The sequence below is a fragment of the Capricornis sumatraensis genome, chromosome 9 (genome assembly GCF_032405125.1).
Source record: "Capricornis sumatraensis isolate serow.1 chromosome 9, serow.2, whole genome shotgun sequence".
Taxonomy (NCBI): domain Eukaryota; kingdom Metazoa; phylum Chordata; class Mammalia; order Artiodactyla; family Bovidae; genus Capricornis; species Capricornis sumatraensis.
Window position 1 is genome coordinate 38,071,323 of NC_091077.1, and position 18,755 is coordinate 38,090,077.

General features: G+C 57.4%; 1 protein-coding gene across 1 annotated transcript in view; it reads left to right on the forward strand.

Annotated features, from left to right (window-relative positions):
• Positions 1 to 1,771: 1,771 nt before the first annotated feature.
• UNC5A (unc-5 netrin receptor A) overlaps positions 1,772 to 18,755 on the forward strand; it is a 63,505-nt gene continuing 46,521 nt past the window's right edge. The window contains exon 1 of the mRNA XM_068980815.1: positions 1,772 to 1,841. Within this exon, the coding sequence (XP_068836916.1) occupies positions 1,772 to 1,841 (70 nt within the window). The remainder of the gene's footprint in view (positions 1,842 to 18,755) is intronic.

Here is an 18,755-nt window from a genome sequence, read left to right on the forward strand (position 1 = left end):
TGTGGACATTTTCATCTGGGCTTACATGAAATTAATTTTTTTTAATTTTTAGTTAAAATTTTTAAATTAAAAAAAACTTCATATACAATGGCTTCTACTGAAAATTTGGAAGATGTGGCCCCATTGGGCCCCACCCTCTCAACCTGGCACCTGGAAAAGAGAACCAGCTGCGCCTGGAGATGGGACCCTGTGCCCAGTCTCTCCTTGGCACTGAAGTCCAGCATCTATAGATACCTAACTGGACACTGTCTGGTGTTTTTCACAGCAAAGTTAAGAGGAAAGCAAAACATTTCTCACAACCCTTCTCTCTCAAAAGTGGGAAACAAAAGACAGACCGAGAGAGGGCCTCGTGTTTCAAGAAATATAGGAGAGCTCGTATCTCTTTGTGGAAGCAAAGACCATTCTTATGTCGCCCAGCGTGCAGCATCAATTGATTATATATCATCGACTGGCCTTTTAGAATGCCCACTGACTACAGGCATTTTACTTTGCGACCCTGCCCTTACCCTTCTCATTCTCCTCCCGACACAGAGTAGGATCTTCTTTTTCTAACCACTCTCCTTGTGCACATGGTGCGCGTCCGTCATTTCCTTTCTCCTTCAAGGCAACCCTCTGTTTATTTAAACCCGATTAGGGTATGGGGGTGGGGAACAGGAGGCTCCAGCAGCGGTCGTTGCTGGAGGCTCCGGGAGACACCGTGACTTGCCCAAGGTCACAGAGCTAGAAGACGGAGGCCCCTAGACTCTACCCCCAGAACTCTCTAGCTCCCAAAACCCAGTGGTTCCTTCACGCCCACGTCTCCTGCGAGGTGCGCGCTCCAGGCGCAAACACTGCACGTCTTGTTGATTGCGCTGCGTCCTAGCGTTGTTTTCTTTAGGTTAACGGTGCCGTGGGGTTAGAGAAACCTAGGATCACTCTGAGGCCCACCTGGTTCTGTGGCTGGGACTGCGGGTGGCCCCTAGTCTGTCCTACCCGCGTACCTCTGCGCGCGGGCCAGGGCCCGGGAGCTTCCCGCAGTCCCCTATCCGAGCCGCGGGCTGGGTGGCGTACAGCAACACGCCGAAAGCCTCGGAGCACGGCCGGGAGGTGCGGAGCAGGGTGGGGTGAGGGAGAGGGCTGCGCGGAACCGCCGCCGGACACCGCTGTCCCTGGCCGCTGTCTGCAGCCTGGCGCCGCGCCGGGATCGCTGCAGCCCTGGGCCCCTCCCGGGCCACCTGTGCGCTGGCTGGCGGGCCCGGGAGAACCCGGATCCGGAGAATCGATCCACTCCGGGTTTCAGACTTTTGGCCGGTCCCTGGAGATCGCGCAGGGAGGTGGGAGGCCTCCCGCCCACCACCCCAGCCTCTCCCTGGGGGAGCCTCGGGCAACGCCGAGAGGGATCCCCAGAGCTGGGGGTGGCCCGTTCGCGCGGCGCGGGGCTGCTGGGCCCCTCCTTCCTTCCCCCGCCCCGCCCTGACGCCGCCCAGCTCCGTCGCTCCAGTCCGGGTTTTGCGGCGCCCGCCGGCCCGCTCCCCGGCTGCGGGCTCCGCGCGGCGGCTGGCTCTGTGCGCGGCGCGGCTGGCGCTGCGCTCCGCCCCGGCTGCATTGCTGCGCTCCCGGTGCCCAGGGGAGGCACGCGCCGCGTGCGCCCCGCAGCCGGCCGCCCGGAGGCAGCGCAGTCCGCTGGCATGGGCCCCAGGGGTGTCCGGGGCCGTGGCTCTGGGCTGAGGCGCTGAAAGGCGCCCTCCTGTCCGCGGGGCCCCGCGCCCGGCCCGCCCGCCTGCCCGCGGCCATGGCCGTCCGGTCCGGCCTGTGGCCAGCGCTCCTGGGCATAGTCCTCGCCGCCTGGCTCCGCGGTTCGGGTGAGTCACGCGCGCGCTCTGGGAAGGCTTGCGGGGGACCGTGCGCGCGAATGCTCGCTGCTCTAGGGGTCTTCTGACCCGCGCTGCTGGACCGGGTTGGGAGCCCCCCGAGGCCAAACTTTGCGAGGCGGGACGCGGGGGCCGCCTGTCGCTGCTGCGCAGCTTCCCCGCGCGCTTCCCCGGAAGCCTGGGTTCTGCCAAGTCCAGGAGCAGCTGTCAGCGCGTGGGGCTGGCGAGTGTAGACGCCCCACTCCTCTAGGCGGGGGAAGTTTGCTGGTTGCCCGGCCTCAGTGCAGGGTTGGGGGTTTAGATCAAAGCCCCGGGGAGTCTGGCTTGGCCGGTTAGCCGGTGAGAGGGTTTTGACCACATCCCAAGTGCCCAGGAAATTGAGGGACGGGGTTTAAGATACCGTTTCCCGGCAGCATCTGCCCCAAACAGCTACTCACAATTCCCAGCTTGGCACCTGGCCGCTGCCCACGTCCGGAACACAGTGTCCTCCTCTGTCCCCGCCACACACGCTCGCACAGGCGCACACTCAGGCGTGGAGGCGCATACACCAGCCCCCGAGCCCTTGCAGTCCTGCACAGTGGAAGCACCAGGGCCCCGGGCCGGCACTGTGGCTCCTGGCCTTCCTGGTGCATAGGGGCCAGAGTTGTGTGTGGGGAAGCTCTACCGCTCTCCCCTCTCTGTTCCTCTGCACAACCCTTCTCCCTCCCCTCGTGTGCCTTTGGCCACCCTCACCTGCCCCATAACTCAGCCCTCAGCCCACTCCTGGGGGTGGGAGGAGTTCCCCTGCACCCTTTGTCTGCTCTCCCCAAGCTTCCTTCCACCTGGGCTGAGTTGCTGGGGCCTCCTGATGGCTGCCCGCCCCCCTGCACTTAGCAGAGCTGAGCACCTATGTGGGCGGGAGGGGGTCATTTGTGTGATCGGGGGGCATGGAGCTTGCCCTAGCAATTCTTGATTCTTGCAGCCCTGAGACCCTGGGGGCTGCCGCTGAGCCTGGCCAGGCCATTGTTAATCCCAGAGGTGTCAGAGGGAGCACTAGGGTTCCTGAGAAAGGAAGCCAGACTGACTGGAGAGGAATGAGTGAAAGCTCAGAAAGCAGCCTGATGATTGAGGCCGATGTCCGTTTCCTTCAAGGGTCTCTGCGTAGTGCATCCTGCATTCACTGGCTAGCCGCCCTCCCCACCCTGCCCCCTTCAATCTTCCCTCCCTCACCCCATCCACTCTCCTTTTCCATCCCCCCAGCATCCCCCCACCGAATCCTCACTTTAACAAACCCCTCTGCCCATGACCTCCCCTCCACATCTGGGAGATTGCACTACCACTGGGTGTGTGTTCTGTTGCACACACGTGCATGTTAGGAGTATGTGTGCATTATTCAGGGGGCACGGGTTGAGCCACTGACTGTGGTGAGCTGGGGGGTGTTCATGCCCCGTGCACCGGGGGGGAGGTGTTGCTAGATACCCGGTAGGGGCCCAGGGCTTGTTTACTGAGTCAGATGCATGCGGGAAGGTTGCGTGGTCATATCTGCATGTCGCCCCCGTGAGCACGTGTGAGGGCTCTGGGCTGGCATGTGTGCCCTGGCGACGACGGGGGCTGGCGATGTGTGCAGCCCGGGTATGTGTGTGGCCAGATGAGCATGTGTGGTGGCAGGCCTGCTGCACGTGTGTGACGGTTGTGAGCAGTGGCACAGGTGAGCATGTGTAGATGAGAGGGTGATGGGTACTGGTGAGTCCGGGTGCCGCAGCCCTGGGGGGTGCTCCGTGGATCCCTCAGGAGGACATAGAGTCCAGGAACCGCATCCCAGGGCCATGGGGCATCTGTCGGGGCCTCGTGCAAGGTTGCCCAGGGCCCTGGCGGGTGGGCACCAGTGCCGCAGGGCTGCCCTGGAGCAGAGCCTGCCTCCGGCATCAACCCTCAGGTCTGTGTGAGGGGCTGCTGAAGGGCACAGGGCCCTTCTTGTCATTTCAGGCCCCTTTACTGCTGGCCCCCACAGGTTCTGGGCACATGTGCCCAGCATGCTGGCCCTGCGCTGACCCTGGCTCCTCCCGCATCGTCCATTCAGCTCCTTGGCAACAGCAGCCAGTGAAAAATGGGTCTGAGGGAGGGACAGCCAGCCAGGCTGCAGGGGGCGCCGGGGGCCAGCAGGATCAGAGCCCCCTGCTCCCCAGGCCAGGTGCCCACCCTCTGTCTAAAGCCTGTCCCTTGGCACACTCACCCAGGCAGGTCCTCTCTGTGCCCCCACACGCAGAAACCACCTGTCTCACAGGCTTTTCCCATTCATACCCGCTCACACAGCTGGCACCTGCCTCCCCGCCCCTGTGGGCTGAACACACCTGCCGGCTTCCTGATCTCAGATCTCTGCACTCCTGAGGGGAGGGGCCCACGGGGAACTGGACCTCCTGAAAGGGGGGAGCTGAGGGGCATCCCTGAGCCGTGGTCACTTCCTCAGCCCCTCTCCCACCTAAAGGGTTGATCCAGACCCACTTTCCACCCCCCATCAGCTGGGGTCATTGGTTGCTGGGAGGGGGTCTTCATTCTTCAGGGCTAAGAGATACTCTGCTCTCACTCACCATGCCTTGGGAGGGGGGTCTGCTCTTTGGTGGCCCCCCAGGCGCCCACAGGAGAGGGCTGGTCCTCTGGCCCTCCTGCTTCTCCTGCCCTGTGCTGGGAGGAAATTCCTTTAGGAGCTTGGGGACTGGCATTGATGCAGGTACCAGACCCCCAACCTAGACGCACTGATGGACCTGGTTCCTAGGAGCAGCCAACTTTGGCCTCAGCCAGGGGCCAGGGGACTTCCCAGGTAGCGCTAGTGGTAAAGAACTCACCTGCCAGTGGAGGAGATATAAGAGACACAAGTTTGATTCCTGGGTGGGGAAGATCCCCTGGAGAAGAGCATGGCAACCCACTCCAGTATTCTTGCCTGGATAATCCCCAGGGACAGAGGAGCCTGGTGGGCTACAGTCCATAGGATCACAAAGAGTTGGACATTACTGAAGTGACTTAGCATGCATGCCCAGGGGCCAGGACTCCCCTGTCTTACAACCCTTTCTCTTGCCTCGCGCTGCTCTGGGCCCCAGACCTGCAGACTGAAGCCATGAAGCCTCAGAGGCAGAAGCTGCCCTGAGCCAGGTATGAGGAATTTCTCCAGGCAAGGACCCTAGTGCTGGGCTTGGCTGCCTCCTGAGAACAAGTGTACAGGCACACACACACACACACACACACACATGCACACGCATGCATGCACACACACATTGTTTCATGCAAATGCCCAGACCTGCTCTTTCCAGGCCAGCCCTCTCCTGCAGTCCGTCCTCCCAGGCCCCCTCCCCCTTTCCCCCAGCCTGAGGCGGGAAACCTTGGAGCCTCTCTTGGCTCTAACCTTCTCCTTCACGCTTCATGTCTAATCTGTCACCAGGTCCTCCAGCTCAGCCTGACTTGTGACTTTGCTCATGTCCCGCTCCTCCTTTGCCCCTCCCCACCCCAGCCCTTTCCCCCTCACCTTTCTCACCTGGGCTGGTGCCGTGGCCACCCCTCACTCCCTCCCTCCTCTGCATCCTCCACCTAGACTGATGCTGCCAGTGCCCAGGCTAGAAAGCACGAGAACGCCTTCTGTGGCACCCCAGTGGCAGCAGGTAAAGTCTGAACCCCGAGCCCAGAAGCCCTTAGGGAAACACCTGCAGCACACACATCCCTGGGCAGATATGTTGGCAGGTTAGGCGTCCTCCCTGACTCCGGCCATCCACACTCCCGGACAAGCTCTGGCTTCCACCCACTGTACTTCCCATGCCTTGCAAAACGTGGTGCCCCCTCCCCCCGCCAGCCAGCCACGGTCCCCATCCTATACCCCGGCATCCTCAAATTCTGGTCAGGGCCAGGCCAAGCCCTCGCTGCGGCTGCCAGTCCCCACTGTGCTGTGCTCTTCTCAGCCTCCAGCTTCAATCTAGCCCCCTCCAAGAGGCCTCCCCCACTCCTCCTAAGACCCGTGAGGGGGCCAGGGCCCACTGGTAAGCGCCAAGTGGGCTCCAGGACAGAGGCACTGACTCTTTAGCCCTGGAGTGGCCTGGGGCAGCTGCCAGAGGCATCTGGGGCGGGGAGGCACCTCCTCACTCGTGCCAAGGCTTCCCACAAGTATTGCCATTGTCAATGGCACCATGACCCTGTTCTCAGCCCCCAACATGCTCCGAGTCACAGCCAGTCAAATGCTGATTTCTCTCTTTATTTCCTCTGCTTGAGTTTGAGTTCTCTGGCTAGACAAGGGGGCAGTGGGATGGGTGCTGTGGCTGGGGAGTGGGGAGAAGTTTGCTCTGTCCCCTCGCAGCTCTCCTCGTCCACCCGCCTCACAGCCATCCCTGTGCCTAAACACAGACTGCCCTGCTCCAGGGAGGCCGGCGATGGCTCCTGTCCAGGGCCAGGACCAGCTAGCCGACGCCCCCACACAGATGGCTCCCTGGAGCCTGTATGTTGTGGGTCCCTCACAGGTGCGCCCATGTCTGTGGAACAGGAACCTTGCCTGTCCCAGCCCTCCCAGGCATAGATGTTTCCAGGTGGGTGTCTTCTCATGTGAATAATGTAATTCTGGGCCCCAGACCTGCTAACTCCAGCCCCTGGAAGGTGGGGCTGAGGGGCACCCCCCTCTGGTAGTACCCGTACTGACCCTGACCATCTGTCTGAGTGGCCTCTTCCTCGGGCCCCACTCCAGTGCTCAGGGCTGGCGTTGACACCAAGACTGGAGGTTCACTGAGCAACAAGCAGGGCTCCCAGTTCCCCGATCCAGCAGAGCCCAGCCCCTGGGCCCCAACCCTCCTCACCGCCCGGATGGGCACCCAGCTTCCTGCAGTCAATTCTGCTGACCCAGCTCTCCGTTCCCCTTGTCTGCTCCCATGAAAGTGGCATTGAAGGGTCCTCCTGTGATTCCCTGGTGGCTCAGATGGTAAAGAGTCTGCCTGCAATGTGGGAGACCCGAGTTCCATCCCTGGGTCAGGAAGATCCCCTGGAGAAGGAAATAGCAACCCACTCAAGTATTCTTGCCTGGAAAATCCCATGGCTGGAGGAGCCTGACATGCTACAGTCCATAGGTTTGCAGAGTCGCACACAGCTGAACGACTTTACTTTTATTTGCTTTCCTGCCTCTGGGGAGCCTGTAAGGTAGAGTGGAAAGGGCAGGGCTTTGGAGGCAGACAGGACAGGCCAGGTTTCAGTCTAAGCCACCTGACCTTGGATGAGAAAATTTTTTCTCCCCAGCCTGTTCCCACCTTTGGAGAATGGGGTCACCTCTGCTCCCTCGGGTTAGAGTAATGAGTTGATGGGCAACACTGAGCGCCCAGGTGGACCCCAACATGGAGTGGGTACCTGTGTGCCTCCTTCCTCCATTTTCCCTGGCATTTGAAGGGAAGTGAGTTAGGACAGGGTGGGGTCTTAAGCTGTGTCAGGCTCCAACCTCATACATAAGAGAGAAGACCATCTCTATAAACTGTTTCACTTCTTGCTGCCCCTGGGAGAAGTCATTGCTTCTAGTTGGAAGAAGCCTCCTACCCACCCCACCTCATCTATACTCATACCACCCCTTGCAGGGCACCTGCTTCAGACACTTGATTCAAACACCAGTCCCCCCAGGGTGCAAAGAACTTTGGAGGTTCTGTGAAGATGATGATTTGGGCCTAGTTTGTCCTGGATCTGTGGTGACCAGCTCTGACACACAGAACATAGCAGCAAAGCAGGGGTGGGCACCCTAGATGCAATTCAATTCTGGTTCAGACTCTGCCATTGGATTGCTGTGTGACCCTGGACAAACTACTTAACCTCTCTGGGCTGTCTTCCTCTGTATGCTAATGGGCTGGGCTAGATAACTACTGGGGGCTATGCCCAGAGAGGCTGCCTCCTGAGCCCAAGATAGACTGTGTACTCAGCAGCAGGTTCCCCCAGGAACTGTTCACACCTGCCCAGCACCTGCCAAAGCCACCAACCACGCTGGCAGCAGCTGCCTGTGTTGCCTTGGAACCAGGTGGCTGTTGCAGCAGGGCCGAAGGTGACTGTGACATAGACGTGGGAGCTGGGAGTTCCAGGGCCCTGGCAAGGAAGCCAGGTCCTGTTTAGCTGGTTGCACACCCCCCAGTGGCAAAAACAGGCCTTCGCAGGATCCCCAGAAGGTCAGCGTGCCAGTGCCTGAGGCCTACCACTTCCCGGGGACTGACAGAAGATGCCGCAAACAGCCTTTGGCCCCCTGGGAGCCAGAACCCCAGGCATGTGTCGGAGGTGGTAGGGTGGTTGAGTTGGCAGGCTCTGGGGTCTGGGTTTGGACCAGGGCTCCAACAAGGGTGAGGCAAGGGAGGGGCCTAGGATGCAAGATTTAAGTCGTGCAAGTGCAGGGTCTGACCCTGAGAGCAAAGACTTCCTTACATCTGTGTTCTCGACACCCTCTGCCTCACCCTAGTCCTGGCCGTGGATGTAGCTCCTCCCTGTACTCCTTCATTTCTTGTCTCTAAAATATCATGTGTGCATGCGTGCTAAGTTGCTTCAGCCGTGTCCAACTCTGTGTGACCTCGAGGACTGTAGCCCACCAGGCTTCTCTGTCCATGAGATTCTCCAGGCTGAGTGGGCTGCCATTTCCTCCTCCAGGGGATCTTCCCCACCCAGGGATCGAACCCGTGTCTCTTATGTCTCCTGCATTGGCAGGCGGGTTCTTCACCACTAGCACCATCTGGGAATCAGCCAAAATATTATTAAAGGACCTAATTCACAGGGTCCTTGTATGGATTAGGCAGATTGATGCATGTCCATCCTGGCATACAGGAGGTGCTCAATAAATGTGAGCAATCGAGGTGATGGATACGGCAAAGAGCACTGTTCCTTCCTCTCCTCTACTATAGAGAGTGGGGGAGCCCTCCCTCTTTGTGGAAGAGGGTGCAGCTAGGGGTCCAGGAAAGAGGGCAGAGGCCTGGGGATGGGGGGCTGGCCTGTTGTCTTTTCTCTGCCCCCTTTGAGGGATGACAGGGGTAGGGCGGTGATCAGAAGCCCCCTGCCCCTCTCTCTCTCCAGAGGGAGAGTGGTCATTGGCTGGGCCACCCCAGCCCTGTTTGAGATGGAGGAGACAGGGAGATTCATGGCCATCGGGAGAAGCCTAAGTGGCAGTTGCTCCCCAGAGTAGGCCACAAAGGGCATATTTGAGGTCCCACTTAGATGGGGAAGGGGACTCAACTCCCTGCCTGTCCACAGTGAGAGCACCAAGGGCCAGTGTCCTGATGGGTGAGTCCCCCAGATTCAGGCCCCTCCCCACGCCAGGATGTCACAGCTGTGTCCCTCTGGAAGGCTCGGGGTCACCTTGAGCTCCAGGCGAATGCCTGGCTGAGGTCTGGGGAGGGGCAGTCAGTCTAGACTGACCCTTGGAGAGGGAGCTCTGGGCCCTGTAACCCACCCCCAGCGCAGACCTCTCCAGCCAGGGTGGCGGGTGCGACTCCCCGTGCCCCACCCCAGCAGGTTTAGCCCAGAGCCTGCAGGGAGATACACCCCGATTTAGACCCTCCTTACTGGAGCACAGACCAGATGGAGTTGAGGGGCTGTTGGTTTTTCCCATATCCGCATCTTTCCAGCCCTTCTCTCCCCCTCCCCCACCAAAATAAAAAAGGGGGATGACGGGCACTGGCAGGTAGGAATGATTCCTTATCGTCCCAGCGTGACCGGAGCCTTCCCCTCTTCCCAAACAACCCCCACCACGTTGTCCGGGATAGCTCGGCGGGCGGGGGTCCGGGGCTAGCGGCAAGCCTCCCGCTGGGTGGGCGAGCTGCGGGGCACGTGAGCGGCCTGGGGCGGCAGGTGCCCGAGCCAATGGGAACCCGAGCCCAGGGATTAGCAGTTAGACGCGGCGCCCGCCCGGGCCCTGGGGAGGGGCGCGCCCCGGGGGCCATCCTGGGAGAAGGGGCACCGCGAGTCCAGCCCGGTGGCCTGGGCCCCGGCCCCCGCCCATGCCCGGCGCGGGGTAATGAGTGCGCGGTAAACTCGGCGGCCGAGCGGGGAAGGGGCGGGATCCCTCCGCCCGCCAGCCCGCCCGCGGCCGCCCGCCGGATTAGCGGCTCTTTGTTCGGGGCCTGTTAACAAGTTCCTGGCTGAGCGCTCGGCTGCCGCCCGGGGAGCAGGCGTCCAGCCTCCGGGCACGGCAGCAAGGCGGCCTCTGCGGCTCCTCGGTTGCCGCGCTCGCCCGGCTGTAGCTCTCACCCGCGCCGCCTGCTCCCGGATCGCCGGAGACGTGGCCCCGGCAGTGGGCCCCTCTGGCGGTCTGGTGGGGGTAGCGCTGCCAGAGCCCCCCGGCTGACCTCGCGGCGGAGAGGAGGCGATTGCTGGAGCACCTCCCGTAGGCGTGCGCCGCTGGGGTTCGTCTCATTTTCCAGATGTGGGAGGGCACGGCTTCCCGAGGTCCCGCGCTGCTATACTAGGCAGGCCTGGGGTTTCAGGATGGGGTTCGGGTGTCTCTTCCTTCTGCTAAGAGGATTGGAAGCCTGGGGCGTTAATAGGAGGAGGCTTCGGAATCAGAAACTGTCACATCTATGGTCATAATTACCTTGGAGATGGTGGAAACCTGCCCAGTGCTAGACTCTACCGGCATCTTGTGATCAGATCCGCAGGACAACCCAGGAGGTAGATGAGGTTAGTCCCATTTGTTAGATGAGAACATTGAGCCTTAGAGAAACGGCAGAGCTGGGACTTTGTTACTGCTTGGCCTCACCTCCCCCACCCACACCAGCAGGGGACAGAACAGGGTCCCATATGTCCATTTACTGTCAGGGCCTTGTCTGGTGTCCCATGGACTTAAAAGCCCACTGGAGAGTCACAGGACCTTGCTTCTCTGCATGATCTTGGGCTAATCCGAAGTCTGCGTGTATGGTAAATCTCTTCAGTCCTGTCTGACTTTTTGTGATCCTATGAACTGTAGCCTGCCAGGCTCCTCTGTCCATGGTATTCTCCAGGCCAAGAATACTGAAGTGGATAGCCATGCCCTCCTCCAGGGGATCTTCCCAGACCAAGGATCGAACCTGCGTCTCTTAGGTCTCCTGCATTGGCAGGCAGATTCTTTACCACTTGCTCCAGCTGGGAAGCCCTAATCCCCTGTCTCCCAGAGCCCATTTTCCCCCTACATCCTGCCTCTTCATACCACCCTGCCACCAGGGTACAGGCTCTTTCTAAACCTGGGCTGGGATGTCCAGGTCACAGGATTTTAATTATAAAAATCCCTGGGGGTCAGCTTTCCAACTTAGCCGGGGCCACACACACACACAGGGTGGCTAGGACTGTTCAAAACAACTTTCTTACATAAGATGAATCTTTTGTGGGAAGCTTCCCCAGATAGTTCTTGACTTTTCTTTCTGGAGCCACAGTGGGTGGATTCTCCCTTTTCAGTTACTTAATACAAGGCCACATCTGCCCTTTCCCAGGTCAGGCACCTCCTGTCCACTCAGCTGTTCCTCATGTAGCAGGTTCCAAGTCCCCTTCTCTATCTCCAACGTCTTTGTTAGCTTCTCTGGATATCAGTCCCAGGAGGGCATCCCACTGTGACACAATGCCCTGGCACGGACTGTCATAGGATACTAAGTATGTCTGTTGCAAATATTGGAAAACCCAACCCAACTGGCTTAAGCAAAAAAAGGGAGCAGGGAAGGATTTTTTGCCACGTGTAACTGAAAGGCCAGGGGTAGCTCTGGCTTCAGGCATGGTTGGATCCAGGGAAAATGTGTGACCAGGATTCACCCCTCATCTCTGCTCTGGCAGGGGAGGGAAGTATTGCTGCCACTCTCCAAAAACCTTTCCTCTCACAGTCCCAAGATAGCTGCCAGGAATTATCAGAGCTACATCCTTGCAGGCCCAATCCAGGAAAAAATAGAGAATCTCTCTTCCCTTAGCCATCCAACAAAAGTCCTAGCCTCTCCTCATTGTTCCGACTCAAATGCTGTCAGAATGAGCCCGTCCCCACAGCCAGTGGCTATGGTCGTGCAGGATAGCTTGGGCCCAAGCCACCTATGTCGCTGTCCTCTTACCACGGCTGTTACTCACAGCTTCTCGTCCAGGGAGAAGGGACTGGCACGTGATCCTCAGATTAACCAGTATGCTATCAGTGCATTTTATCCAAGTATTTAATAAAAATCCTGACTAGCTCAAAGGGCACAGCCTGAGGCTCAAAGGTAAAGACCCAACTGTGGGGCAACATTAGTCATTTAATCAGCTGTGTTAGAAAACAATCCTGGCCATTCCAAAGATTTTGCGTTCCCTTTAATGTTGTTACCACCTGGTTTGTGCATCTACATTTGCTGATCTTGAGATATTTTATCAGGTACCTGGCTGAAGTCCAGGCACACTGTCTCCGGTCCGGGCCTAACCTATCAGAGCAGTAACTCTATGATAAGAGAAGCTGGTCTGGTGTGACAGGTCTTTGGGGGTCCCAGCTTGTCTCCCAGTGTCCCTTGGTCATCTGAAGCTGGCTCAGATGCGCTACCAGAACCATGCCTGGGGTCTGCATCGGGTTCACCAGGATGGGGCTGTTGCAGTGGACAACTGTTGTTGGGTTTGTATCTGTCCAGCTTCCATTCCTAGCCCCGCCGGGACCCTCTGACCTCTCCTTTGGTACGCGCATGGTCAGTATTCAGCCCCTTCATCTTGAAAGCAGGGCCCAGGTAAGGCAGGTTGGTAATTTCCCTATCCTGGTTCCTTTACTGCTTCAGAGCGTGCTTTTTAAGCCTCTTTCCCCTTCTCTCAGCAACCTGGTTTCTCACTAGAACTTCCCCCTTTTTGCTTAAATCTGTAAGAATCGATTTCTGTTGCTTGCAGTCAAAGAACATAGCTGACGCATCCACCAAATACAGCCTTCTTGCTTCTTCGGCCACAGTTGACTCATCTGCCCCGTGACTGCTCCAGGCCTGTGCCTGGACCTGGGCTGTGGTTTATTAGGACCTAGTGGCCTAAGCTCATTCACAGCAGCCACTAAGCCTGTCCTGATCTCACCTCTGGCCTTCAGTGCTTTCTTACTAGTGTTTATCCTGCCTCTCCACTTCAGTGTCCTCAGGTGTAAAATGGTGGAGTGGAGAGGCAGGCCTCCCAGCACCTCCCAACCAGTCAGAAGGCCCACCCTTTCTGGGGCCTCCTCCTCCAAGCCCCCGCTGCCCCAGGTTGTGTTGGCATTTCCCACAAACCTCTGCTGGACCTGAGCGTAGGCTTCCCAGCTTGGTCTCATCAGTGGCACTGCCCTTGGTTGGTGGCCAGCTTTCCATGTTGGGCATGTTTGGTTAGAATATACTGCCCTGACACTTTCTGAGAGTGCTTTCCTTCAGATCTTTTGAGATCACACAGCCAGAGGCCCATCTTTGAGACCCACCCAGTCCTCTCAAGACCGCTTGCTTTTAAGACTCCTGGCTGCACTGAGGGGGCTTGTCTTTGGGGTGAGTTGCCTGAAGCCTGGCACCCATAGGCTAGGATGCCCTTCGGAGGGTGGTCAGCCGCCCCTCCCCAGCAGTGATGTGCTGGTGAATGTTTAACAGTTGGCTCTCCGGGAAAATGCGGGACAGAGCTGCCAATTTCTATGGTGTAAATACTCCCACGATGGCCTATTTCAAGCTACCAATGTGATGTTGACCAGCTTGCAAAATTCCAGAAATTCTAACAACAGGCTCTCCTAAGCCAGGATGAGCTGGCTTCAGCATACGGCTTTCCCCTGGTCACCCCAGCCCTATGAAGAAGTGGTCAGAAAAAGAGAGTGACAATGGCTCCTTGGGATCCTCCCTGCTGGATCCGTTGACCTCCCCAGCTGTTCAGTGGACTGTAGGATGGGGTGTCAGGTACTAGATGGTTAAGAGTCAGGGCTCTGAAACAGAATCCTAAACTGGGTGACCTTAGATAGGTGATTTCATCTCTCTGTGCCTCGATTTTCTCATCTAGAAACTCTGGATAATGAAAGGCCTCTACTTCGTTAAGGTTGTGAGGATTAAATTAGTTATTCTGTTTGGAACACTTAGCCCAATGCCAGACCCAGGCTGAATGTTCTATAAATGGGAGCTGCTGCCAATGCTGTGTGGACAGTGACGGGGATCTCACTCTTGGCCTCCCTCTGTGACACCCCCGTAAGTGGTAGGGGGAGCAGGTTCTTGGTTGACAACAGTGGCAGGGAGCATCGGGGCAGGACCCTGCAGATCTAGAATCTTGGGAAGGTGCTCTTTCGGGGGTGATGGGCATTCATGAGGGGGCCTGAGAAGGAAGGTGGATGTAGGGAGAAATGTCTCGTCCAGAGGACTTGACCAGGTGTGACTCCTGAACAGCCTGGAAGCCAGGGTGGGTTCCCAGGACATGCAGAGCTGAGAGGTGGTGGGGGCCACAGCAGCAGTCAAGAGCCCAGACAGGCCAGGCAAGGACAACCCATCTGCTGACCTGCAGACTAGATTGTGGCTTCAGGGCTGACCCTGGCCACACCACTTCCTTTGTTCCCAACTGTGGGTGTCCCAAGGCCAGAGGAGGAGAGGGACCCTGCCTGAGACCTTAGCATGTGGTAGCGCTGGCCAGACAGGGAAGGGAGGGGAAAGAGCACACAGGCGTTCCCTGGTGACAGCGTGTGTACAGGGGAGCCAGGAGGCGCAGCCTGGCTGAAGCAGACGGTGCCTGTGGGGGACCAGTGAGCGACAGGGCTGGCTACATCGTTGAGCTGGGGAGTGACAGGCAGTGAGCAGTGTTTAAGGAAGATTAATCTGGCAGCACATGGAGGATGGATGAGAGCAGAGAGAGGCTGGAGGCAAGGAGACCAGCCAGGAGGCTGCAGCGGTCATCCAGGCAAGAAATGACGAGGCCTCCCTTCTCAGGGATCAGGCAGTGGGGATGGAGTCAGAGATGGATGTGGGAGACGTTTGAAGGGAGGAGCCTCTGGATGTTGCATGTAGGGGTGAGGGATGGGAATGAGGCAAGCATGATTCAGAGCTTTCAAGCCTGGGAAAATGATGTCAGAAGCAGAACAGGGATGGGGAGCCTCAACAGGGGAGAAGCTGCAAGAGGGCCTTATAGAGCTGTGAGCTTCACCCTGCCAGGCCCTGCCTAGAGCATGGACATCAGTCAGGGACTTTGGCCACAAGCAACAGAAAGGTTCTAGTCAGGTGAAGCAAAGAAAGTGTGACCGGGGTGGTCAGGGCTGGCAGATCCAATGGGTTAACCGAGGGAGAGACAAAGTCATGTCCTGGGAGAGAGGTCCTCAAAAGGTCAGGGCAGTGATGGGGCGGTCCTGTGTAATGCAAGGCACTGAAGGCAGGAGGGAGAAGTGGATTTGCTTTGTTCTGTATAGCCTTAGAGGGTAGGGTCAAGACCAGCAGGTCAGACATGAGAGGCTGAGAAAGACCTTCCTAATGAGCAGTGACAACTGGCCTTGGCAGGCAGGGGCTCCCCATTGGTGGGGCTGTTGAAACAGACTCTGTTGGGACCTGTCAGGGAGACTGTGGAGTGGTAGCAGGTGGCCCTCGTGAGGTCCCACAGTAAAGGGGAAAGGGTGGACTTTGGAACTGACTTGGCCTCCACCCTCAGCCCCACTCTTTTGAGAAGCGCCTTACCTTTGGGAACTTGGCTCTCTGGAGGGATGAGCTCACCTCGTGGAATTTTGTCGTTTCTTTGGTGCTCATTGTTTTGACTACTCAACACACGTCACCAGCATAGCACTCTTCTCTAGGTGACCTCTCCAACACCTTGGAGAGGTCCTGGTGGGACTGTCAATCAGGGGGCCCCACCCTCCTCCTAGAAAACACCTGACCAGGCTGGCAAATCCTAGTGGAGATCTTAGGCATGGTGATTGGTCCATAGAGGCCCTGGACCTGGCCTAAGCCAATCAGGATCCTTCCCATGGTTTTTCCCACCTGGCAGTGGAGGAGCCCTCCTTTTTCCCTCTGGGATCGGCAGCTGTGAAGATGCAAGCAGAGATGTTGGACCAGTGGCAGCCATTTCCCCCTTGTATGGAGAGAGCCTGGCTGCAGAGGGGAGTAAGGCCAACACACAGAGACAGGCAGGAGAGGGAGCTGTCTGGTGGCCCCAGAGACTCAGGAGCCCACAGCTTTTCCCTCAGTCCTGTGAGCTCCCCCCACCAGCCTTCCCAGCGCTTGAACCAAGAGCTCCCTGCTTTAGGCTTATGCCAGCTTGGCTGGATTTCAATGTCCTGTATCTGAAGGGACCCTAGCACCAGGTCTCGGGAGGACAAAGTACCCACCCAGAGGTGGCTGGGTGGCAGTGTGCAGGGCATGGCAAACTCACGTGGCAGACAGAACATTCTAGACAATAGTAAGTTCATATACAAGTCCAGATTTGGGGATTCCCTTGAAAAGCTGGATCTGGGCACTGAGAGCCCATTTTCCTGGGTAGGGAGGGGCTGGGACCTGGCTACCTCCTTGACCGGTGTACACCCCTGTCATATGCACCCCCGCCCCCAGGTACCTTGAGGCTGCATTCTCACCCCAGGACAACACCAAGAAGTTGTGCGGAAGCCTTCCTCCTCTCCCTTCCGACACTAGAGCCTGCATTTGGGGCCTTAGATTTCACCTGTTCAGCAGAGGTGGCAGCAGCCAGTCAGGTGGAAGAGTCTAAAAGCTTATGGGAAACCAGGGACGGGCGCTTTGAGGGGCATGGATGGCAGGAAGTGGAGATGCAAGGCCTGTTCAGAAGGAGCTGGTCACAGTGAGCTCGAGTCCTGTTGTAAGGGGTGACTGGGGAATGGCTGCGGCTGAGATGGAAATGGAGGATTGGGAGAGTGATCCTGAGGAAGCCAGAAAGAGGCTACAGAGAGAGCCCAGGAGTCCGGGGAGGAGTTTTAAAGTTTTGAGGATGGAGTGGCAGCTGCAAGGAGGGCTGCAGGGAAAGCCCCTGCAGACGAGGCCTGGAAAGCGTGCGTGCACATGCTCGTGAGCAAATGGCACCAGAAATTGGTGCCTGAGTTCCTGTGCCCAAGCATGAACCAGCCTTAGGGAAAGGGACAGGTCCGGTGGGCAGGGAGTAATGGCCACTTGGAATCTGAAGAGCTTCAAGAGAAGGACATTAGAAGCTAGAAAGGGATCCTTGAGGGCTGCAGAGCAGGAGCCTGAGCACAGGGATCAGGGGCTGGATGGTTGAGATTGCTCAACGCTTGCAAAGCTCTTGCGCACAGCTTTATGCAGGCAGCCTCAGAGGGGAAGTGACTGCCTGAGTCACACGCAGCCACCGCAGGCCAGGTCCCAGCCCCAGCCCCTCTGAGCACAGATCTGTGCCAGGGGGTTGGGCAGAAGGCCGAGGGCCCCAGGGAGCTTTTGAGGAAAGTTGAGAGGATGGATTGGGGACAGGGCTGAGTGAAGATGCAAACACATCAGTCCTTAAGGAAGCAGTGATGCGGACCTACTGCGGACCTACGGATAGCCACTGAACAAGGCGAGCTCCATCACCACGCTCATAAAAAGTAGACAGACTCAGATAATGAGGAATGCTTTCCAGGATTGGGAAGGCAGGCAGAGAGGGCCATGTGACCCGTGACCCTGGGTGAGCTAGATGCAGGCGTGTTGGCTGGCATATTAGCCTGGATGGTCAGGCCTCTCCAAGGAGGTGATCGTGAGCTGAGACCCTAATGACAAGAAAGAGCCAGCCATGTGGGCAGCGCCTCAAAGCTGGGAAGAGCATGATTTGTGGAGGTGCACTGTGATCCTGGCACAGGGAAGTGTGGAGCTGGGTGGAGAGAAGTGGGACTTGTCTCCGTGCTCATTTGTGCCGTGTGCCCCCTCAGCTTCCCGAAAGGTGCAGTCAGAGGAGCTGAGTGGTTAAAGTCCCTCTGAAGGCAGATCAGGAGAGCCCAGGCCTGGGCTGGTTGCACATCACCCTGGACTGGGAGTCAGGAGACTTGAGTCCCAGGCTGCTCTTAGTTCAGGGGGCCCACCCTCTGCCTCATCTGAGAAATAGGGAGGATGACCTGGGCCTGGGCTGCATTGGTGCTGGACCCAAGGCCTTAGAATAGAGAGCAGGAGCCGAGTGAGGGTGGGGAGGACGGAGGATGTGGGGAGAAAGTAGGACAGGTCCCTTCACACCACCTTGCTGTCTCAAGGCCTGCAGTCCCCACTGCCTCCCAGTCTTAGATATGACTCTCTAAAATGAGCTAGGGAAGTCCAATGCGGTCGAGAATCACACCCTTCTTGAGTACTTTATTATATAGAGAATCGAGGTAAAATTCATATAACATAAAATTAGCCATTTTAAAGTGCACACTTTAGTACGTTCACAATGTTATGCAGCCATCACTTCTATCTAATTCCAAAACATTTTAATCAGCCCCAGGGGAGACCCCATTAGCTGTCACTCCCCCATTCCCCCCTCTCCCCAGCCCCTGGCGAACCCCAGCTTGCTTTCTGTCACTACAGATTTGTCTATTCTGGGTATTTCATGAGAATGGAATCATACCATGTGTGTCCTTTACTATCTGGCCTCTCTGACTTAGCATGATTCTGAGGTTCATGCAGATAGTAGCATGTATCAGTGCATCATTTCTTTTTATGACTAATTAACGTTCCATTGTATGGATAGATGGCATTTCGTTTATCCATTATCGTTGGCTGATGGACATTTGGGTTGTTTCCAGTGTTGGGGCTCTTGTGAATAACGCTGCTCTGAACATTTGTGTGCGAGTATTTGTTTAAACACCCGTTTTTAGTTCTCTTGGGTATATACCCAGGAGTGGAATTTGCTGGGTCATATGGTAATTCTAGGTCTAATTTCTTGAGGAATCACCAGACTGTTTTCCTCAGCACTGCACCATTTTGTATTTCTACCAGCAATGCATGAGGGTTCCAGTTTTCCACATACTTATGCTTATTTTTGAAATCATTAAATTCTTGCAAAAATTGTTTTTCTCCTCTCCTGGTGCCCAGCTTTGCCAGTAGCCTGAATTCATGTTTATGT